Below are 24,542 nucleotides of genomic sequence, written 5' to 3'. Positions count from 1 at the left end.
ATCGCAATAATGTGGCAATATAGAGTATCACTTCAGAAATTATAACCATAATGCCGAATATCCGGCATCCATCACTAGTTATAACTAAATAAAAAATCGTAAACATTAAAAACATTTATTTTTTTAACCATATCGTAAATTTACGAACTATTCATAAAATACTCTTAAAAACTACAAAGTCTGGAGTAAATCGCCTCAATGCTATTCTAATATCTATTGTACCATATCATCTAGGAGAAGTTTATAAAGTAATCAAAAAATAAGGAAGAAAAATTATTTTAATCACAGATAGTGCAGTCCAAATTAATAAAATTGTTTTAAAAAATTAAAATAGGAAGACAATTATTTAATATATTTCTTTTCTAATTCCGATTAGGAAGACTGCAATTAATTAACCGAATGAACTAACTATCGTTATTTTTAACTATTTATTGAGCTATTTCTTGATACTTAAGCTTTCCTGATCTTACTGGAATCCCTAGGATCAACCACACTGAGTGCTATACCCAACTGAGCCGCATAATATGTTGTCATTATCAACGCCTAAAATAAAATAAGAAGCAATTTAATGTTTTATAAATTATTATAAAAAAAATTTACCTGGCTGTGAGGAACCGGAAATTTAAATCGATCAAAAGCTAAAATTCCATCCGACATAAGAAAACTAAACGCTCCCAAAACCGTAAATAATTTACTCCAACTAAAAGGCTCCTAAAAAAATTTATTATTATTCTTTCTTTAACTTGATTGAACATATATACCCTCTTGTTAAGCCTCGAGGCAGCTCTCCAAAACATAGTCGTAATAGCAACTGAATAAATTGGAACGGCGTAAACTAACATTCCATTAAGACCAGGCATCATGTAAACAACAGCTGAAATATCGAAAAGTAAAAAAAAAATTTTGAATCACCTCCAAGTTTTCAAATATTGAGGGAAAAAAATGGTTTTATAAATAACTTACATCCGATTGAAGTAAGATATAAAGCGAGGCCAAGCTTCATGTTGAGGGGTTTAAAACCGAACGCTTGGATATAAAAAGTATGACCAATTCCAAAAGCTAACATTCCCAATTCGAAAAATGTTCGACTATGTGACCACACAAGGCAAGCGTCTCCAATACACGAAAACGCTAAACCTAAAAGGATTTTTCGTCCAAACCATTTATGTCTAAAAAAAATAAAGGTCAAAATACAAATTTATTTTTGTAGTGCGTGAGATTAAACATCACGCAAACGCTGTATTAAATCATTTCCGAATACGATTTACATTTATTTACCTTTGCTCTAAAGTTCTGGTGTAGAGAACAACGAAGATCATCAAACTTATAATGGGTAAACATTTTAAAGTTGCCGCTGTAATGCTAGGTTGACCAAAAGGGATGTAAATCACGAAATAAATCGCGACAGTTTTTAAAAATGGAACTAGCTTTGGACCAGCCGATTTTAACTAAAAAATGTAATGAAAGAATCTTCAAATTTAATGTTTTTAATGTTAATTGCATGATTAACGCGAATAATTTTTTTTAAATCTGTCAAATTAAAAAGTTAACTGTCAAAACAACATTTAATATGCAATTTATACCGGGAATTTTATGTAACTCGCAATAATGAATGCAGTAACCATAGTTACGAAATTACTATGTACTTGCATTGTTCTACATAATATACAACATACCTTAATAGTACAGGTATTGGGTAGGTTTTGCAAAGGAAAAGTTTTGCTTGGAAAAAGGTGACGTCTTATGATAACCCTGAGTTTTGGTTCTAGGTCTATTGTTAGTTCTACTTTTCGTTGAATAAAAATATACTACAATCTATCGTAGAATAACAATTAAAATTAAAACTAACACTAGACTTAGAACTAGAAACATTCGGATTTAGCAGCACGTCTCTCAAGACGGCTAAATCCGAATGATTCTAGTTCTAAGTCTTGTGTTAGTTCTAGTGATAGTGTAAAATTAGATCTAACACTAGACCGAGAACTAGAAACATTCGGGTTTAGCCACACGTCTCTCAAGACGGCTAAACCCGAATGATTCTAGTTCTAGGTCTTGTGTTAGTTCTAGTGATACGGTAAAATTAGATCTAACACTAGACCGAGAACTAGAAACATTCGGATTTAGCCGTACGTCTCTCAAGACGGCTAAATCCGAATGATTCTAGTTCTAGGTCTTGTATTAGATCTAGTGATAGTGCAATACTAGAACTAGGACTAGACCATAAACTAGAAACATTCGGATTTAGCCGCACCTCTCTCTAGACGGCCAAACCCGATTGATTCTAGTTCTAGGTCTTGTGTTAGTTCCAGTGCTAGTGCAATATTAGAACTAACACTAGACCGAGAACTAGAAATATTCGGATTTAGCCGCACGTCTCTCAACACGGCTACACCCGAATGATTCTAGTTCTAGGTCTTGTGTTAGTTCTAGTGATACTGTAAAATTAGATCTAACACTAGATCATGAACTAGAAACATTCGGATTTAGCCACACGTCTCTCTAGACGGCTACGAATCCATCGGGATTCTAGTTCTAGGTTTTACTAGAGGGCATTTTCGATGTTATAATAAGAATTATGAATTTTCTTAGAAAAGTTAAAGCTATTGGTATTACTTTTTTTTTCAAGAAACAAGCTAGTGAAACCTCGATATCTTGTTTCTAACCTAAAATATCGGTGAAAGAAGATTTAATGAAAAAACTCAATGGATTTTGATCAATTGGTCAATCTATAATTGATTGACCATGATGATAATTGATAATCTACGAAAAAGTCGAGCAAAAGTTTCTGGTAAGTGGCCATTCCTATCTCACTTGCGACAGAGATATTGCCCAAATAGAAAAAGAGGCCATCTTTTAATGTAGTCTATATGCAAAAAAACGATTTCAAGGATTTTCAGAACATGATAGATGAATATCTGAATACAATAATCTACAAATTTAACATGTAGTCTGGATTAAAATTGAACAAAGGCAACAAACCTCAGTAAAAACCAAGAGGACCTTTTCTGAGTTGGAAACATGGATAACTTGTAATGTCTAAAAAAAAGGAAAAAGGACGAATGGCATTTTTCATGCAGTGGTTTTCGAACTCAACTGCACAAATCGCATTTCAGCCGAGAAACGTAAAAACATGCTAGACTACATTCCATTGAAATATAATCAGTTTTATGAAGACCTCATAGAAAGAATAGAATCGCAGCAAAAGATTCCTTGGATATAGACCCTTTTTTCGCCTTCTTGCCCTCGGCAATTAAAACCTTCTAGCAGTCGTCGTTAATGTTTTTCATGTAAGTTTTTATATATTTTTTATGTTTTAGACATATTTTATGCAATATCTCAGTTTAATTTTTTTGGTACTTTCGAATTTCCACTCTTGAATTACCGATTTTGTTAGAAGGTGTGCCATTGGAAACACGGCAAAATTTGTTTTTACAACTGGATGGTTGTCCAGCACATTTTGCCATAAATGTGAGAGGCCATCTCGATGAGTCGCAGGAGGAAACCTATTTCCATGGCCAGCCTGATCCTCAGACTTAACTTGTTTGGATTTCTATTTATGGGAGCCGTTAAAAGACATGGTGTTTCAAACTCAACCTACAACCAGATAAGACATGGAAATAGGACACGGAATTGAAGGCGTAGTTTTTTCCACACAAGAGAGGCTCCAGCAATGTCTAGAACCTGATGGACAGCAATTTCTGCATTTAAGGAGGCATTAAAAAAACTTTTTGAAGTTTGAACCAATTTCTTTCGGACAATTAGTTTTACAAGTATTATGTGTTTAAAATTATGTTTATTTTTGTCAATATGCCAAGTTTTCTAATTGGACTACAAATCTTTTGAAGGAAGGCAGTTTTAAAAAAATAAAAAACTGAGTAGTAGAAACTCTACATTGAGTAGTTTCCGAGATAGAGTACTTTGCACACTTATTTGGCCACTCTGTACTGTTATTTATTAATGTCTAAATGAATTTTGGAGTCATTATTAATGTTAAATTAAATCAAAAAAAAATATGTTGGTAACCACGACTATTTTTAGTACAATTTTGAGTGAATTACATATAAAAATAAAATAGGTTGGGAACAATGAAGTAAATTTTCAATAAAATAAATTATTTTTTTAAAATGTTATAAAGATTACTTTATCTGAGCAACTCTCCTTAAATAAATTAATAACAAAGCAATTTCTGCGAAACAAAGGGAATTCCCTACGAGTTTTTTTTATTCTCGTTTTAAAAAAAAATAAAATTCTACTTGAATATTATCGACGTATCATTCCCTAAGTGAAATCAAGTAGATAACGAAATACAAGTACCATTGAAAATGATAACAAAAAAGAACATCCTTTTATAATTTCGAATGAAATTCAATCTTTTGATGGATTTTATTAAAAATTAAAAAAAATAATTATAAAAATACCCACCGCATCAGTAACTTCTGTCATTTTTCAATAAAATCCGTTAAACAAACCTTTTTTAAAATACAAAGTGTAAATAAAAAAATGAAAAAAATATAAACAGTCGATATGGAAGCCACACACAATCCGTTTTGGTTCGGTTATAAAACGAGACTGGGATTATACACAATACAGACAACGTTTCTCGTCGAAAATTCTATTCATTTCACGCATGCTCTCCAAATAAACAGCGCTGGATTTTCACGATTTTCACTAAACGGTTTTAGATATCGCCTTCAAAACATTCTAAAATTGTCGTTAAACGTTAGTAACGTTCGGAATTTGTAACATAGATGATTTAAAATTCAAAATCGATAAGAAAATGTCGAATCGAACGGAGTCCTGGTCTGCGAAACGCGAAAGTAACGACCATTCAAGGTCAAAATGAATTGAGAGAAAGAATTATCGAGTTGCACAATAATTTATTTTATCAATTTTATCACAATCTTTTTCGTTGCATTTTGATTTTACATTTTTTTTTAACCTTGTTCGGGTTGCCAATTAATAACACTTAATAATCTATCCTTTAATATCTGTAATTCCTTATCACTCCCAACGTATAAAGTTGCAATTTCATCGTAATAGTTTTCGTTTACATGTTTTCTTAACATTGGGTGTTCACACAAATGTACTAAACACTTAAATAAAATTAAAATTTAATTATTATGTGTATACATTTTGTTTTGGGCAACCGGTTGAGAGAAAGTGAATTCGAAATTTCTTTTAGGCAACATTCTAATACTTTCTTTTCTATAAAATACTGCCAATATAATTCATAATGAGCATATAAGAGTTCCATTATACATTGAAATTGGTTAAAATGAGTCCATAATGATTTGGCGCATTGATAGTTACATTAACTCAGCTCCAAGCAGTAGAATCTTGATTAGAATGTAACAAGAATATAAAATTCGAGACATATGTCAAGGCAAGACTGGGACAAAGTGGAAAAGATAACTATAGAGATATTAGAACATGAGTTATTGAAGTGCTGCGAAACAGAAATCAAGGAATTCAAGTTTTAGAACACAACGAACTTACCAGAAATAGCAAAATGCGTCGGAACAGAAACTAGGCAGAGAAGAAAGATGTTGGTAGTGGAAGGAAGAGATTCTCAAATTAATCTGGCTAAACTCAGACATGGGACTTAATATCAACAAAAAAGGAAATGATTCAAGAAATGGCAGCTGTTCAAGGATGCTAGTCCAACGTGACGAAAGAAAAGCTATACTTACGAAGACAAAACGGCAATAGCGGTCCTACGTGTTGGTAAAGTTTATGTCTCAGAGATTATGACCAGACACCAAGAGGATAATTTAAAAGGGCTCATAGAACTCGAATATTTTACTAACAACATCCTGCTTCGACCCATCGTAAGCGCAATTAACTCACATTCAGCTTGCGAAATACCTCGTCTAAGTTTTGTCGCCTTCTAGAGGAAATTCATAAGTTAAGGATTGATCAATACTTCTTTAGAAAGCTGTTCGAGGAAACGGTTTTAGAAAGAAAGAAAATAAAGTTATGTTAAGTTAATTTCTCCCCTCGTCTTCTTCCCTGTCTAGTCCCATTCGAGCTTCTCGATACCTATGCGTCTGAAAGTAAAAGTGCAAGAGAGCAATATTGTTAATCACAAAAATTGCTACATGTTTTGTTCTAAAAGTTTTTTTGTAACATGCTCAGATTTCCCAGTGTTACCATCAACCATTTGAAAAAACAACCAATTCGTCAAATTTTCACATTTTCGTATATTTCTTGATATCTATGCCTCTGAGAGCAAAAGTGCAAGGGAGCAATATTGATGAGTATGAAATTTGCTACAAGTTTTGTTCTGAATGTTTTTTTGTAACATGCTCAGATTCCCCAGTGAAACCATCAACCATTTGAAAAAACTAATTCGTCAAATTTTCACATTTTCGTATATTTCTTGATATCTATGCCCCGGAGAGCAAAAGTGTAAAAGAGCAATATTGTTGAGCATGAAATTTGCTACAAGTTTTGTTCTAAATGTTTTTTTGTAACATACCCAGACTTCCCAGTGTTACCATCAACCATTTGATAAAACTACTAATTCGTAAAATTTTCACATAATTCGTATATTCCTCGATATCTATGCCTCTGAGAGCAAAAGTGCAAGAAAGCAATATTAATGAGCATGAAATTTGCTACAAGTTTCGTTCTAAATGGTTTTTTGTAACATGCTCAGATTCCCCAGTGTTACCATTAACCATTTGAAAAAACAACTAATTCGTCAAATTTTCACATTTTCGTATATTTCTTAATATCTATGCCTCTGAGAGCAAAAGTGGAAGAGAGCAATATTGTTGGACATAAAATTTGCTACAAGTTTTGTTGTAAAAGTTTTTTTGTAACATGCTCATATTCCCCAGTGTTATCATCAACCATTTGAAAAAATAACTAATTCGTCAAATTTTCACATTTTCGTATATTTCTTGATATCTATGCCCCTGAGAGCAAAAGTGTAAAAGAGCAATATTGTTGAGCATGAAATTTGCTACAAGTTTTGTTCTAAACGTTTTTTTGTAACATGCTCACATTCCCCAGTGTTACCATTAACCATTTGAAAAAACAACTAATTCGTCAAATTTTCACATTTACGTATATTTCTTGATATCTATGCCTCTGAGAGGAAAAGTGCAAGAGAGCAATATTGACGAGCATGAAATTTGCTACAAGTTTTGTTCCAATTTTTTTTTGTAACATGCTCACATTCTCCAGTGTTACTATCAACCATTTGAAAAAACAACTAATTCGTCAAATTTTCACATTTTCGTATATTTCTTGATATCTATGCCTCTGAGAGCAAAAGTGCAAGAGAGCAATATTGATGAGCATGAAATTTGCTACAAGTTTTGTTCCAAATGTTTTTTGTAACATGCTCAGATTCCCCAGTATTACCATCAACCATTTGAAAAAACAAATAGTTCGTCAAATTTTCACATTTTCACATTTTCGTACATTTCTTGATATCTATGCCTCTGAGAGCAAAAGTGCAACAGAGCAATATTGTTGAGCATGAAATTTGCTACAAGTTTTGTTGTAAAAGGTTTTTTTGTAACATGCTCAGATTCTAACGTGTTACCATCAACCATTTGAAAAAACAACTAATTCGTAAAATTTTCACATATTCTTATATTTCTCGATATCTATGCCTCTGAGAGCAAAAGTGCAACAGAGCAATATTGTTGAGCATGAAATTTGCAACAAGTTTTGTTGTAAAAGTTTCTTTGTAACATGCTCAGATTCTCCAGTGTTACCATCAACCATTTGAAAAAACAACTACTTCGTCAAATTTTCACATTTTCGTATATTTCTTGATATCTATGCCTCTGAGAGCAAAAGTGCAAGAGAGCAATATTGATGAGCATGAAATTTGCTACAAGTTTTGTTCCAATGTTTTTTGTAACATGCTCAGATTCCCCAGTATTACCATCAACCATTTGAAAAAACAAATAGTTCGTCAAATTTTCACATTTTCGTACATTTCTTGATATCTATACCTCTGAGAGCAAAAGTGCAAGAGAGCAATATTGTTGAGCATGAAATTTGCTACAAGTTTTGTTCTAAATGTTTTTTTGTAACATGCTCACATTCTCCAGTGTTACCATCAACCATTTGAAAAAACAACTAATTCGTCCAATTTTCACATTTTCGTATATTTCTTGATATCTATGCCTCTGAGAGCAAAAGTGCAAGAGAGCAATATTGATGAGCATGAAATTTGCTACAAGTTTTGTTCCAAATGTTTTTTTGTAACATGCTCACATTCTCCAGTGTTACCATCAACCATTTGAAAAAACAACTAATTCGTCAAATTTTCACATTTTCGTATATTTCTTGATATCTATGCCTCTGAGAGCAAAAGTGCAAGAGAGCAATATTGATGAGCATGAAATTTGCTACAAGTTTTGTTCCAAATGTTTTTTTGTAACATGCTCAGATTCCCCAATGTTACCATCAACCATTTGAAAAAACAACTAATTCGTCAAATTTTCACATTTTCGTATATTTCTTGATATCTAAGCCTCTGAGAGCAAAAGTGCAAGAGACCAATATTGTTGGACATAAAATTTTCTACAAGTTTTGTTCTAAATGTTTTTTGTAACATGCTCAGATTCCCCAGTGTTACCGTAGCGTTGTCGTCCTACTTATTGGCAAAGTTGATGTCTTCGAGATTATGAACAAAAAGAAGTGATTTGACATAAATACTTGTATAAATACTGGGTCCAGACACCAAGAGAAAAAATTATTCTTAATCCGGATGTGAAAGTAGAAGAAGAGATTAATAATTTGCAGTGATGGATGGAGAATGCTACACTGTACATACATAGTAGAAATTATCATTTTTGAATAAAAGTATTTAGAAAAAGGCCACGCTGATATACAGTATGTCTTAAACTAAGTTCAAACATCTTAAGCTTAACACTTTATATATCGGTATGTGTCATATTTAAAAAAAAAGTATGGAAACAGTCGGTTATTTCCTAAAGTAAGATAGCAATCGAAAAATGTTAAGATACAAAAGTTTTAGTGCTCAGTTATTATAAAATTTTTGAGTTTTATGACGTCAATAAAAAGTTGAAAATGTTCACGTTTTCATTTCTCATCCGTTTGCCCAAAAATATTTCTTATATCTTCACATACATTACATAAATGATATAAAATTTCTAAGCTTAAAAATAAGATTTGATTCTTACCTGTAAACAATGCATTTGTGTTGGTGGATTATAATAATCATGTAAAAGGCAAACTAAACGATCTGATAAATGCACAACTTTTAAAGCTTTTATTCTCGCTGCCGATTTTACCGTTGCAAACATTATAGCTTCAAGTGCAGCTTGATACAGTTCAAGGATCTGAAAAATAAAAATTTTTATTATTAACTTACTAAACAAAAAATATTAATCACCTCTGAGTGTAATAATTTATTTAAATAAATCAAAACATCACATCTATAAGCCAAATCCCTTCCTTCGGCCGTGTTAAAAAGCGTCGCTAAACATTTTAAAGCGGCAACTTTTAAAGGAACACTTGGAGATTGGGATATACACATTAATATATCGAAAGCTTCATAATCGAACATTTCTTCCATACCATCGCAAGTGTTCATTAAATTGTTAAGAGCACGCAATAAGATTACCACGATTTCTTCACAATCTTTTGATACGCAGTCTAAAATGATTGGAACGTAACCGAAAGATACGAGTTCTTCGGCGGCTTTCCAAAAATCTGAGACTACTTCAACTACAGTTGCTGCTTTTATACGAACGGCGTTTTCGACATCATCGAGAGTTAATGCTAAATAGTATAAAAGCTTTGGATGACGAACGATTGCTTCTTTTCCATCGGCGAGTTCTGCTAAAACTGCTAAAACCATACAAGCTCGTTCTCTAATTACAGGGTTTTCATGATTTAATAAATCAGTTATTCTAGTAGATGAAAATATTTTAATTTTAAAATAAATACATTTTTGATTTTGTACATTTACCTATCTGGTACGCGTAGTGTTATTGCTTCAGCTCCGCGTTCTGGGTTTTTTAATAAATCAATAAATGTTGTAAGAGCTGCTATGACAATGATTTCATCGGGGTGATGAAGTTCTCTACGCTACATTTAAAATTTACGAATTACAAGAAAATTTATATTTTAATGATTATACCAATTTTGGCATTGCCCATCGTCCGAAACCTAAAGGTCTTCGAAGCACGTCAACATTTTGGACGGGAATACAGGGTTGTTCGGAAACTAACCGATGCCAAGGCGGTTCAAAATCTCCGGAGTCAACTGTTAATTGACATCGAGCTAAAAGAAAATTGTGTTGAAAAAAAATTAATTAAGAAACATTTTAGCTACCTAAATCGACGGATCTGTTAATGATTCTTGGATTCATTCCGCTGCAATGAAGCTGGAGATAAGAATTTTTATGTTCGCTAAACATTTTTGTTGCTTTATTGGTTTAGATTTATAAAAAATTATTTTAAAATTGACACTAAAACTGTTTATAGGATGATAAACTTGACAAGCTTGTTTATTTCAATTAATCAATTGTTGTCAATTAATGTTGTCAAGTTTTAACCTATTTGTACGTCTGAAGACGCACGGCAATATTGTTAAGCATAAAATTTGCTACAACTTTTATTCTAAAAGTTTTTTTGCAACATGCTCAGGTTCCCCAATGTTACCATCAACAATTAGAAAAAGAACTAATTCGTCTAACTTTCACATATTCGTATATCTCTCGATATCTATCCGCCTGAGAGCAAAAACGCAATAGAGCAATATTGCTAAGCCTAAAATTTGCTACAACTTTTGTTCTAAAAGTTTTTTTGTAACATGCTCAGATTCCCCAATGTTACCATCAACAGCTTGAAAAACCAACTAATTCGTCAAATTGTCACATTTTCGTATTTTTCTCGATATCTATGCATCTGAGAGCAAAAGTGCAAAAGAACAATATTGTTAAGCATCAAATTTGTTACAAGTTATGTTCTAAAAGTTTTTTTGAAACATGCTCAGATTCCCCAGTGTTACCATCAACAACTTAATGAAATAAGTAATTCGTCAAATGTTCACATTTTCGTATAATTCTCGATATCTATGCGTCTGAGAGCAAAAGTGCAAAAGAGCAATATTGTTAAGCATAAAATTTGCTACAAGTTTTGTTCTAAAAGGTTTTTAATAACATGCTCAGATTTCCCAGTGTTACCATCAACAACTTGAAAAAACAACTAATTCGTCAAATTTTCATATTTTCGTATTTTTCTTGATGTCTATATGTCTGACAGCAAAAGTGCAATAGAGCAATATTATTAGGCATAAAATTTGGTACAACTATTGTTCTAAAAGCTTTTTTGTAACATGGTCAGATTCCCCAATGCTACCATCAACAACTTGAAAAACCAACTAATTCCTCAAATTATCAAATATTCGTATTTTTCTCGATATCTATGCGTCTGAGGAGAAAAGTGCAAGAGAGCAATATTGTTAAGCATAAAATTTGCTACAACTTTTATTCCAAAAGTTTTTTTGCAACATGCTCAGGTTCCCCAATGTTACCATCAACAATTAGAAAAAGAACTAATTCGTCTAATTTTCACATATTCGTATATCTCTCGATATCTATCCGCCTGAGAGCAAAAACGCAATAGAGCAATATTGCTAAGCCTAAAATTTGCTACAACTTTTGTTCTAAAAGTTTTTTTGTAACATGCTCAGATTCCCCAATGTTACCATCAACAGCTTGAAAAACCAACTAATTCGTCAAATTGTCACATTTTCGTATTTTTCTCGATATCTATGCATCTGAGAGCAAAAGTGCAAAAGAACAATATTGTTAAGCATCAAATTTGTTACAAGTTATGTTCTAAAAGTTTTTTTGAAACATGCTCAGATTCCTCAGTGTTACCATCAACAACTTAATAAAATAAGTAATTCGTCAAATGTTCACATTTTCGTATAATTCTCGATATCTATGCGTCTCAGAGCAAAAGTGCAAAAGAGCAATATTGTTAAGCATAAAATTTGCTACAAGTTTTGTTCTAAAAGGTTTTTAATAACATGCTCAGATTTCCCAGTGTTACCATCAACAACTTGAAAAAACAACTAATTCGTCAAATTTTCATATTTTCGTATTTTTCTTGATGTCTATATGTCTGAGAGCAAAAGTGCAATAGAGCAATATTATTAGGCATAAAATTTGGTACAACTATTGTTCTAAAAGCTTTTTTGTAACATGGTCAGATTCCCCAATGCTACCATCAACAACTTGAAAAACCAACTAATTCCTCAAATTATCAAATATTCGTATTTTTCTCGATATCTATGCGTCTGAGGAGAAAAGTGCAAGAGAGCAATATTGTTAAGCATAAAATTTGCTACAACTTTTATTCTAAAAGTTTTTTTGCAACATGCTCAGGTTCCCCAATGTTACCATCAACAATTAGAAAAAGAACTAATTCGTCTAATTTTCACATATTCGTATATCTCTCGATATCTATCCGCCTGAGAGCAAAAACGCAATAGAGCAATATTGCTAAGCCTAAAATTTGCTACAACTTTTGTTCTAAAAGTTTTTTTGTAACATGCTCAGATTCCCTAATGTTACCATCAACAGCTTGAAAAACCAACTAATTCGTCAAATTGTCACATTTTCGTATTTTTCTCGATATCTATGCATCTGAGAGCAAAAGTGCAAAAGAACAATATTGTTAAGCATCAAATTTGTTACAAGTTATGTTCTAAAAGTTTTTTTGAAACATGCTCAGATTCCCCAGTGTTACCATCAACAACTTAATGAAATAAGTAATTCGTCAAATGTTCACATTTTCGTATAATTCTCGATATCTATGCGTCTGAGAGCAAAAGTGTAGGAGAACAATATTGTTAAGCATAACATTTACTACAAGTTTTGTGCTAAAAGTTTTTTTGTCACATGCTCAGATTCTCTAGTGTTATCATCAACAACTTAAAAAAACGACTAATTCGTCAAATTTTAGCAATATTGTTAAGCATAAAATTTGCTACAAGTTTCTTTCAAGTCATCTTAAGAGACACATGATTCTAGATCTAGTGTTAGTGTTAGGTCTAGTTTTAGTACATCTGAGCTTATAATGCAAATGGGTTAACAAACACAAAATTTAAAGTGTTTATATTTCTTTTTATTTCACTGTGCTATTCCTCATCACATCTTTTATTAACATTTCATAACAAAGTCAACTGCTTATATCGTCTTATTAAAAAAAAATAAGATTCAAAAAATAAAAGTAAACACTTAAAAAATTCAATTATCGCTTAAAAGTTTATAAAATCTTACACAGTTCCTTCATAAAATTAATTCTTTAACTTCTCAAAAGACATAATAAGCACTTGAGATCGGAACGTTAAAGTATTTACAAAGAAAAAAATTCTAGCTTTTGTGTAAACACATTCATTATTTTTTTATAATTATAATAATATAATATTATTTATAAATCTAAATGTACAATTTTTATATAATGTTTTTGTAAGACTAGATTAAAAAGAAATAAAAGAAATAATAATCTTACTTGGTGCTTGACCCATTTTGTCGCGGTATAAATAAAATTTTTACATATTCAACAAATTTCTTATTGTGTTAAAAAAAAGTTGGGAACTTAACGAAGGGTTCTAAGGTGTGGCCAGTGTCAAACGCACGACTCCTGACCAACCGCGGCCCCATTTCCACATTCGCAACCGCGCGTTTCACAACAACAGTCAGTTTGCGATAACGCAGAACCTTCGTGAAGAAGAGCCCCATTTTCCATCGCGTTTATCTCTTGAGCACGATTATTACTTGCCGTTGTATTTGTACGTTGTCTACATAAGTATGGAGTATCTCCCGGAGAAGGACTATCTTTACCCTAATTAATTACAAAAAAAAAACGATTACAATTTTCAACAATTACAAAAATGTTTTTTTTTATTTAAATCCAACTTACATAAAAAGCTTTTTTAATTTAATAAACTTCGCTAAGCAACCACCTTTTACTCTGAAATAATAAAGCGAAAAGAAGAAGCAAAGAAAAATGAAAAGAAAAAGCAAAAAGGAAAGAATAAAGCAGCAAAGATATGATTTAAAGGTTACCTTAACAAAGAACGGAAACGAAGTGTTTTTTCATGCAAATATTAATACAAAGGTGGACGAAACACATAGAAAATCAGGATAAACGTCTTCTTTCATGCTGTATTTTTAAATGAAAATGAAGTTGAAAACTAGCCATAACCAAAGAAAAAACATTTAAAATCAACAAAAATAATCATACCTCTTTCGACGGCCCACAACAAGTATTCATTATACAAGAATCACTAACAGTTTGGGGGCAATCCAAGATGCAATCGTCCGTTTGTTCCCCATCATCGGAATTTGGCGGATAATCGGCGTAATCAACAAATTCCGGTTGAATTGTTGTCGAATGTATTCCTTCATTGTGAAAGAATTCTTTTACTTTTCCTGCTATCTTCATATATTCACTCAAATTTCGACATCTAACAACGAAAAATATACAATTTGATATTTAAAAAAGAAAATATTGTATGAGCATGAGCACATGAGTGAATAATAGCTCATTATATGTGCGTGGAATACTATACTTTGTCCACAACTACCTATTGAAATAGATTCCCTAAATTTATTCTTTTAAATAAATTTTTGAATAGATTAAACGTCAATGTGACACAAATTCAATGTTACCAACCGTAACCAACTTCACAGCAATTTGTCAAAATTAAATGTCAATTTTATGAAACGTCATGTTTTTTTTACGAAAATTAATTAATTTATGCTAAATCATATGAAAACAGGAATTTTTTTACGTTTTTTTAATATCAAACATTTAGAAAATCCTAAAAAAAATTAAATTAAATTGACGTTTTTGAAATTTTGACGTTTCAAATAATTATTATTAGTCTGTCAAGTTGAGTTTTTTCACTCTGTGAAAAATGATTTTGATTAAGAAAACTCATTTATAAGGTAATTGTGGACAAAAATAATTACCGTATATGTGCGGACGCTATAATTCTATCACCAGCTAACTGCCACACATGAAATTCATGTACAGCGAGTACCCCATCGACTTTCGCCAATAACCTCCTTTGTATGTCATCGACTTGAATGTGCGTAGGAACCGTTTGTAGCAAAATAAGCGCCGAATCCTTCAAAAGGGGCCAAACTGAATTTAGAATGAGTATCACCAAGACTATACTAAGCGCCGGATCTATGTAATACTTGTACTGCCAATCGGTCAGCCAAAAGACCAACGCAGAAATAACAACAATCACCGAACCTAACGCGTCCGATAAAACATGTAAAAACACGCCGCGCATATTCATATTTCCGGCGTGACTATGACCATGAATACCATGACTATGACCATGTCTTCTTTGAACGGATTCCACTTGTGGAGGTGGTGGACTTGGAAAAGTTTCATCGTTTTCATTATCATCGGTTACAGCTAATTGTGTTAAACGATTTCGACTTCTTGATAAACCATGCGGCGAATGTGAATGACGTTTTGAAGAACCGTGTTCTAAAAATGTTTCGTATGAATGAAAAAATTTGTAAATAATTGAAAGATATTTGTTTACCATGGAATAAAGCTAATCCAATTAAATTAACCACTAATCCGGCTCCTCCCACGATTAATAACAGTTGAGGGTTATGAATTGGTTCCCTTTCTATAAATCTTTTACAGGCTTCCACTGTTATTGAGAAGCAAAGTGCTACGAGAAAAACTGCGTTTACTAAGGCGCCTAATACTTCGGCTCTGGCCCAACCAAATGTATTTTTTGACCATTTTTTTGGAGACATCTAAAACAAAATACATTTGTAAATTATTAAATTAAAAGGAAATCATTTATCTCTTTAACATTTATCTTCCATTGTTTATTTTTGTCATTTTTAGTCAATATCCGGTTAATTATCGCCATCCGGTTCATGTCTCATTATTTTTTTTAGATGAAGTATTAGTTTGAGAGCCAAATTGTAACAAAGCAATATTGTTAGGCATAAAATTTGCTACAACTTTTGTTCTAAAAGTTTTTTTGCAACATGCTCAGATTCCCCAGTGTTGCCATTAACAATATGAAAAAACAACTAATTCGTCAAATTTTTACATTTTCGTATAATTCTCAATATCTACGCGTCTGACAGCAAAAGTGCAACAGACCAATATTGTTAAGCATAAAATTTGCTACAAGTTATATTCTAAAAGATTTTTTTTACATGCTCAGACTCCCCAGTGTTACCATCAACAACATGAAAAACAACTAATTCGTAAAATTTTCACATTTTCATATAATTCTCGATATCTACGCGTCTGGGAGCAAAAGCGCAAGAGAGCAATATTGTTAAGCATAAAATTTGCTACATGTTTTGTTCTAAACGTTTTTTTGTAACATGCTCAGATTCCTCAATGTTACCATCAACAATTTGAAAAAGAACTAATTCGTCAAATTTTTACATTTTCGTATATCTCTCGATATTTATGCGTCTGAGAGCAAAAGTGCGATAGAGCAATATTGCTAAGCATAAAATTTGCTACAACTTTTGTTCTAAAAGATCTTTTATAACATGCTCAGATTCCCCAGTGTTACCATCAACCATTTGAAAAAACAACTAATTCGTAAAATTTTCACATTTTCATATAATTCTCGATATCTATGCGTCTGAGAGCAAAAGCGCAAGAAAGCAATATTGTTAAGCATAATATTTGCTACATGTTTTGATCTAAAGGTTTTTTTGTAACATGCTCAGATTCCCCAGGGTTACCATCAACCATTTGAAAAAACAACTAATTCGTAAAATTTTCACATTTTCATATATTTCTCGATATCTATGCATCTGAGAGCAAAGGTGCAAGAGAGCAATGTTGTTAAGTATAAAATTTGCTACAAATTTTGACCTAAAATTTTTTTGTAACATGCACAGATTTCTCAATTTTACTATCAACTACTTAACAAAAACAACTAATTCATCAAATTTTCACATTTTCGTATATTTCTTGATATCTATGCGTCTAAGAGCAAGAATTGGTTGACAAAACAACTTTAAATACATTATAACCTTAACCCATTACATCGCAAGGGTGAAATACAAAGAAAAATTTTTGATTTATTGCTTGTATGTATCTTGACTATCTAGTTTTAATAGATCTAATAGATCTACTTATTTGTTTAGGTTATCTTGATTGACATTGTTATCTTTATTAAAAACATATGATTGATTTGTATAATAAAGCTACATTTCAGGGTATTCATAGTAAAATGAATTACTGTAAGTCTTATACTAAAAGAATATACTAAATCGATGCAGGACATTTTACTTTCTTTGACTAGGGTCATTCCTTAGAATCCATAAATAACAAAATTCTTTCTACGAAAATATCTCTAAAAATATGACTTAAGCTTAAAATAAACGTAAAGAATGAAATGATCTTCTCCTCATCGTGTTATTTCTTTTTTTAGGAAATCCCATTTTAAATTTAGACTTACTTTAACGGATACAAAGGCAATAATCAAGGCCGCAACGTCGCTGAGCATGTGGAAACTGTCCGCAACCAAAGCCATCGAATTCGTAACGTATCCAACAACAATTTCCACCACAAAATATCCGGTCGTTAGCCATAACATCGATAGAAGGCGACATTTTTTTCCAAACCTTCCCATTCCTATAATAATAAAAAAAATTAAATTACAATTACAATTTTACAATTTCGTTATCAATTTTAAAATGTTTATTATTAAGTTGTTACTAACGGTGCGTTAAAAAAATATACCTTGAGCTGGAATAGAAATGAGGTAATAATTGTTAACGTGCAATTTCTTTGAATAATTGTTGGGATTTTACGGTTTTTCAAGCACGGTTATTTCTGTGTATAGTCACGTAGAATCAAAAAAAAAACGTTTTGTAATAAAAAAAGAAAATATATATATAGGGAGGGAAAATAGGTGGGTTTACCTCTACGACGAGGAGGAGGAGGAAGAGGTCTATGTTTCTTTCTTAGGGTGGGACCGGAAGTATTGCGATGAGTCGATTCATCCGCCGTAACGCTCATCAGGATATCGGAGATAACATTCTTGGTTAATTCCTGAGTAATCTATCAAGTACAGTTTTCTTAAAAAAAGTAGATTTCTAAAGTCTAAATCTTTTTTAAAAATTTCTCGTCTTGACCTGACCTTTCTTAGGGCGGGACAGGAAGAATTACAAGTTATATCTTCCATTTTACAAGTATCTTTACTCGACGTAACAGTCATCACAATATCAGACATGATTTCTTTGGGTAAATCCTGACTCATCTAGCAAGGACACAGTTTCCTTAAAAGAAAAAATAAAAAGATATTTTTAAAAGGCTTCCATTTTAAAAAGGTTTCTTTTTTTGAAGGGTGAAATATATTTATTGGGTCGAGGTTTAAAAAGAATAAATGGAACAGAAAAATAAAACATAAAAGCATAATAAACTATCAAATCACCTAAGCTGGGAAAAGCTGTATGGCTAAGTAACATTTTGAAATATGATAAAAATGAAACAGAAAATTCAAAACTGATGATTGCTTGCTTTCAAGGTTTGACTAACCAGTTTGCAGAAAAGCGTGTGGTGTTTATTTTGATATGCTTTATAACTTAATGCATAAATTGCTTGAAAATATTTGTTGTAAGTAATAATTTGCAAATTATGATGGTATACAGAACATTCACCACAGCTTATCAAAATTTTAATCTATAGCCCTAGTTCAGCACAAGCGAACAAAATCAGAACAAGCGGAACCATTAAACTTGTCGTTGATGGAATTGATGTCAATTCTAATTAGGGAGATAAAAATACAATGAGGAATTATGGGTGGCACTAAAAGACAATTAATACATATATATAAGTTAAAATAAAATAAAAATTAAGTTAAATATAGTAGTTAAACTAATCCCAAAATGGATGTTTTTAGGTCGAGGCTTCATAAAAATAATTTTCTAAACCATTTCTTGTCTTGCCCTGACCTTGTTTCTTTTTAAAACGACATGCTTTATAATCCTCAGGTATACGTATAACAAATAGTAAAGTAACAATGTTACAAAATCGTTCAATCGTTCAAGGCCGAATTAAAAAAAAATACTTGCCCAACATTACCTATTTTGATAACACAACACTTTCGATATCAAAACATTCTTTATTGATAACTAAACTGTTATTAGCACAAGAATTTTTTTTAATCGTTGATAAAGTTTTTATAACAATGTATTCAACGATTACAAAAATAGCTCGTTACGCTACGCTTTATCATTGTCGGAACTCACTTAATTGTAATTAATAAGCTCAACAATAACAAGAAGAGTACGATAAAAAAAGAAGCGAAGAAATTAAAAATAAATTAGCACTCAAAACCAACATAATTAAGTGTTAACAACCAAAAATTTTAAAACAAACTCTTTAAATGAAGTAATTTCTAAGTAACATCTCACCTTTTCCTTTTTTTTTCTGTTTTTCTAAAGAAAAGAAATCGACTGTAATTGTCAATAGGGAGAAATCAAGATATAACGTGCGGAATTAAGATTTCACATTGCCAGAAGAAAATTTCACACAAAACTATGTCTTATTGTTGAAGTTAAAAAGAAATTGTCGGCCGAAAAACTCGAAATGTACCGGATAAGGAATGAAAAGCAACTGGCAAAGCCGCGGCCGCCACGAAATGTTTAAAATGCGTTATGTGTGTGGTGCACACGACTCCAAAATCGCACGTTGTTGCCTGTTGTCCGTGCGTTCGAATTCGTTTACTTCAAATCTGAGACAAACAGGATAAAGTTAAATTTACGGAGAACGTTATCATCAACCACAGTTTATAATGATGTAAAAAATAAATGTTAGAAGTGATGGCGAAGGTTTTTTAATGTAAATTTGTTCAAAAATTTTACAACCTTTATCAAAGGTTAAAAAAAATATTCTATTGAAAAAATTATGTTAAAATTGGTGATTAAAGAAATTATCTTTTCATGCTTAGTTATCTGAATCAAACTTTAATGCAGATTAAGAACATCCATTAAGCATTTGTCAAGTGTGATCGCCTTAAATGATTCCAAATCCAGGAAAAATGTGAGGAAAATGAGTTCGAATCTTAAAATATGTCTGAATATAAAACAAGACATTTTGGAAAACATTACCTAAAAAATATCTTAAAGAGTTAGGAGTACACATAACAGGTAAGATGAAGGTGCTACATATTCTAGATTCCTGAATATAGCCCACTCCTCCCAGTTGTTCTTGGATTTATGTCAGGATCTAGAATAAAATCTTATTAAATATATGGATTTCCTATATGCATTTTCTTGTCGCATCACAGATAGCACCATCATTGCACCCTGAAAACAAAGTGCTATGAAGTTCAACAACGATTTTGCTTAAAAAATCATGATGTGTGACAAGGCACATTTCCACCTCTGTTGATACTTGAACAAACTAAATTTGCTGTTCTGGAGAACTTCTTTAGAGAACTATGTTGGTTAAATGTCGTCCGGAAAAGCTTCTCCTAACTTCCTAACATTGAAAGCAAGACCTCCAATGTTAATTAGGCTTGCTAGGTTAGGGAAGTTAAATCTTGATACATAGATTATAATTTAATTCCTTTCTTAGAGCAAAGAAAAAAAAGCTCATCCTATATATGCACTACAAAATCTGTATTTGGAAATGTGACGTTTATATGCGATTCCAGAAGCATTTTTGAATTGATTTTTGATACTTGAAGTAAATTTATTGATTATTATTGAAACGTCAATTCTTCAATGAAGTTAGAGCCCAACGAATGTACTAATTTTTGATTGCTTTTATATATTTTTTAAAAAACCAACTTGATTCATTTACATTCAAATCAAAATACGATTCATAAACAATTTGTATATATTTAGAAATAAATTAAAATAATAAAACTCATACATCTTATTATCGCTCGTACCTAACTTCACATTATTTTCGGTTTGTTTTGACTGAGTTTTAGTAATTGACAGTTTTCAAATTTTAATTGCAAATATTTTCTTAAAAATTACACCAGAAACCCGAAATTCCTTCTAACTCACTTCCGGAGATATTAAGTTAAGTAACACGATAACTTTTTGACGCCCAGAAGATAAAAAAATGGGTTAAATGAAAGTTTTAAATTTTCTGACAACATAACCTCAAATTAAGCAAAACAGATTAAAAAAAATCACAATCTATATTTATAAATATGGATAATATGGGGTTTTTGTGGTTTACAAAAACAGTTTTTAACAAATAATTTTCAGGTTCGAGAAAATTCCATCGAGAAAAATATTTTTTACAATGGAATTTTTATTTAAGACTTCTTGAAACTCGATGATGTAATAATTGAGGTGAGTCATCCATAATGGTTCGAAGAATCGAACATTAACTATTGAAATAATGTTTAATAAACATTATTAAATTTATAATAAAAGTACTATTTTTTAAAATTATAACGGAATGGACATTACAGATCAGCATTGCAAATAATAAATGTGATAAAGCGAATATAAATACAATAGACCAATAAATTATTTCTGTGTACTTAGCGTTGTCAACGTGTTGATAACTTACTCAATTTAGGCTGGTATCCTTTTTTAATTTTTAATAATAATTATAAAGTTAACAATCTCGTCTACGAACTGTAAATGAATATCACAACTACTTGACATTATTAGATATCAACATTGTAGTTTATAAAATTATCTTTTAGTCTGAGATATTTAATCTTTCATAACTCAGCAAGTATTCTAAATAAAGAGAAAGCTAATTTCCTTTTTTATTTTCTACATTTTAAATTAACCATTACAAAATCATAAAAAAGGTTCTTTGTTCTTTAAAGATACAAAAAAAATAAATAGCGAAAAATCTTTAAATTACAATGACCTTTTGTCTAATCAATACACAATTCCTAACCTCAAAGTTTTAAAGGAAACCAAAAAAAATCGATTAAACCAATAAAAAGTGTATTTACCTCAAATCGGACGGTATCCTTAAAATCTTTTAAACCCGTGGGTTGTCTCAAGAAAGTCGTACGTTTACGGTACGAGTCGTTATCCTGGAATTTTGTACATCTACGAGGACACTCACTCTCATCGCCAAGAAGATGATCACAATAAAAATAAACTTTTTTTATGGGGATGGTTTAATTTTTTTTCTTTCTGTTCCGAAAAGGTTGAAGACCCCGAAATTTTGAAGGACCCCAGAAAGGACTGCGTGGTGTTACAGGAAATTGGTCGTCTGACGTCCTTCTAACAGTTGTCACGATGAAAACTCTACGAAACTGAAATTACTTATGAATAGATTGGGCTTGGAATAGAATACAAAACATAGGATACGTTCATGAATGCAACACAAAAACGGCTAGTATACTTTTACCCTTATTTTAATAGAAAAGTGAATTCATTCAAAATAAACCGTATGAAGTGACGGCTTTTATTATTACATAAAATTAATAATAAACAATAAGGGATTATTTTGAAATTATATTCTTGTGTGTAAAGCTGGTGGTCTACATCAAAACATTTAATTATATTTATATTTCATCAATATCGTGAATATTCACCAATATGACAAAAAAATCATTTATTTTTTTTTTAATAATTATCACTAAAAGAAAAAGTCAGCTAGAAAATTTGCACAAGAACAGAATTTATATTTAAATTTAATGTAAATTGGGTTGCCTAAACAACTTTATTCAATTTCAAAATAATTTATTTATAATCGTCTATATATAATTATCATCGTTTTAAAATACATCTAATTTAATCCTTTAAAACTTGCACCTCATTAAGCGGCCAGATTTTTACAATTGCTCTACTTTTAATTAATCCCGTAGGTACAGGTCCGTAATGCCTAGAATCAGCCGAATTATGTCTATTATCACCTTCTAACCAAACATGACCTCTTGGGATGATATGGGTTTTCAATCCCGTTCGTATTTTATCCCCTGAAACACCTACAACACGTTTACAAATTTTTTGGTTAGGATTTGTGGGACATTTTGCTACAACTATATCCCCACGAGTAATCATATTTAATCGAGGGGAGATGTGCTCAGTTAAAAGAACGTTGTCGGAGTATAATGTTGGTTCCATAGATGGGCCGGAACACTAAAAAAGATAAAAATTACAAGATGCAATAAAAATAGGTGAAATAATTAGTTTACCACTACTAAATCCGCTAAGTATTCAAACGTACAATGAGCTATACAACCATATTGGATAATGTATCCAAAAGTACCCACTAGCTTTGAAACCGCCGTTTGCATTTTAACTTTTATTAAATCATTTTGAGTTTTTTTGTAACATAACCTCACTTTATTATGATTGAGGCTGATTCTGTTTGTTGTTAAGAGATGGCGTATTTTTGTGGATTAATTTAAAGTCCCTAGATTCAAGGTTTTTATTTATTTAGTGTATTTCACTTAAGAAGCAATATACAAAAATATAAAAAAAAAGATATAAAATAAAATAAAAAAAATATTAAAATATAAAGCGAAATATTAACGAAGTATTTATTTTATTATTTTTAGGTTATCAAACTTGACTTGGTTACCATGGTGATTAAGATCCAAATATTGCAGGTGCTTGTCAAAATTGAAGTTGAATTTAAGTTTTTTAAGGAAAAAGTCTTATTTAATAGGTTTAAAAGGCTGTATTTAACACAAAATTGGTTTATCTAGGGTATTATAAACAAGGTAAGTTAGAATTGAATCAAAAAAGATATTTTTAACTTATTTCTCTTAATTAGAATCGATTTGAATTAATTACAATTAACGAATTTGTTATGAATGCGAGATAATCGTAAAGAATTCCAATTATTTTAAAACTAATAAAAAATAGGTTAGAATTGATAAAAAAAATCGGAAAAAATGTTTATTACTTTAAGGTTATCCAACTAAACTCGGCTAAACCCGAATATTTCTAGTTCTAGTTTTACACTAGCACTATTACTAGTACTAGCACAATACCTAGAACTAGAATCATTCGGGTTTAGCCGTCTTGAGAGACGTGGGACTAAATCCGAAATCATAAAATCTCCTTTAAAATGAGTCCAAACTCGACATATTTAAGTTTAATATTTATGGAAATACAATCACTTCCGGTTTGGAACGTCAACGTCAATTTTGACATATTTGTCATCTTTATTAAAAAACCTTTAAAATCAGTCCAAACATGCCGCACTTATCTCAAAAAGCAAAAAAGTTAGAATAAAAAAACGATAAACCCAAAGTTAGTAACAATGAAGATAGAAATTTAATTATTAAATATTAATACCAACCTTAATTTTTAATTTTTTTTTATTGTATTTTTGTTTTTGTGATAAATTTTAATACATTCTATAAAAATTAAGCATTTGTCAAAATGACATTGACATTTCAAACCGGAAGTTGCTTATATCTCGACTAATTAAACGTATCATGTTTGGGCTCATTTTAAAGGATTTTTCACGACAATTACAAATATGTCAAATTTGATGTTGACATTCTTAACCGGAAGTTGACCATAACTTCATTAATATTGAAGATAAATATGTCGTGTTTGTACTCATTTT

At 31.1% G+C, this 24,542-nt stretch overlaps 3 protein-coding genes across 6 annotated transcripts; all 3 read right to left on the bottom strand.

The window, feature by feature from the left end:
• Positions 1-101: 101 nt before the first annotated feature.
• LOC111427756 (radial spoke head 14 homolog) lies at positions 102-10,503 on the bottom strand. The gene is made up of 12 exons (XM_071200502.1): positions 10,327-10,503; positions 10,133-10,275; positions 9,962-10,080; positions 9,383-9,902; positions 9,171-9,329; positions 4,940-5,093; positions 1,511-1,530; positions 1,279-1,448; positions 964-1,169; positions 762-874; positions 601-711; positions 102-543 (listed from the first exon to the last, which is right to left on the bottom strand). The coding sequence occupies exons 1-12, from the start codon at positions 10,409-10,411 to the stop codon at positions 451-453; spliced, it is 1,893 nt and encodes a 630-aa protein (XP_071056603.1). The 5' UTR covers positions 10,412-10,503; the 3' UTR covers positions 102-450.
• Positions 10,504-13,108: 2,605 nt separating this feature from the next.
• Positions 13,109-22,274, bottom strand: LOC111427616 (zinc transporter 63C). 4 transcript variants are annotated; one of them, XR_011641727.1, is made up of 9 exons: positions 21,961-22,274; positions 18,163-18,301; positions 17,945-18,083; positions 17,479-17,654; positions 15,574-15,796; positions 14,984-15,515; positions 14,253-14,475; positions 14,075-14,171; positions 13,761-13,850 (listed from the first exon to the last, which is right to left on the bottom strand). XR_011641727.1 is itself a non-coding variant. In XM_071199763.1 (8 exons), exons 2-8 carry the CDS (start codon positions 18,280-18,282, stop codon positions 13,635-13,637), a joined length of 1,629 nt encoding a protein of 542 aa, XP_071055864.1. In that variant the 5' UTR covers positions 18,283-18,301; positions 21,961-22,272; the 3' UTR covers positions 13,109-13,634. The 4 variants fall into 4 exon arrangements, 3 of the variants coding, with proteins under 3 accessions (XP_071055864.1, XP_022918613.1, XP_022918623.1); XM_071199763.1 differs by lacking the exon at positions 14,075-14,171 and having other exon boundaries at positions 13,109-13,850; positions 21,961-22,272; XM_023062845.2 differs by lacking the exons at positions 14,075-14,171; positions 17,945-18,083; positions 18,163-18,301 and having other exon boundaries at positions 13,109-13,850; positions 21,961-22,272.
• A 404-nt stretch (positions 22,275-22,678) lies between these two features.
• Positions 22,679-23,327, bottom strand: LOC111427680 (mitochondrial inner membrane protease subunit 1). Its single transcript, XM_023062913.2, has 2 exons — positions 23,155-23,327; positions 22,679-23,098 (listed from the first exon to the last, which is right to left on the bottom strand). Exons 1-2 carry the CDS (start codon positions 23,254-23,256, stop codon positions 22,751-22,753), a joined length of 450 nt encoding a protein of 149 aa, XP_022918681.1. The 5' UTR covers positions 23,257-23,327; the 3' UTR covers positions 22,679-22,750.
• Between the last annotated feature and the right edge of the window lie 1,215 nt (positions 23,328-24,542).

The sequence above is a fragment of the Onthophagus taurus genome, chromosome 11, assembly GCF_036711975.1.
Source record: "Onthophagus taurus isolate NC chromosome 11, IU_Otau_3.0, whole genome shotgun sequence".
NCBI classification, from domain to species: domain Eukaryota; kingdom Metazoa; phylum Arthropoda; class Insecta; order Coleoptera; family Scarabaeidae; genus Onthophagus; species Onthophagus taurus.
This window is presented reverse-complemented; position numbering and strand designations above follow the sequence as displayed.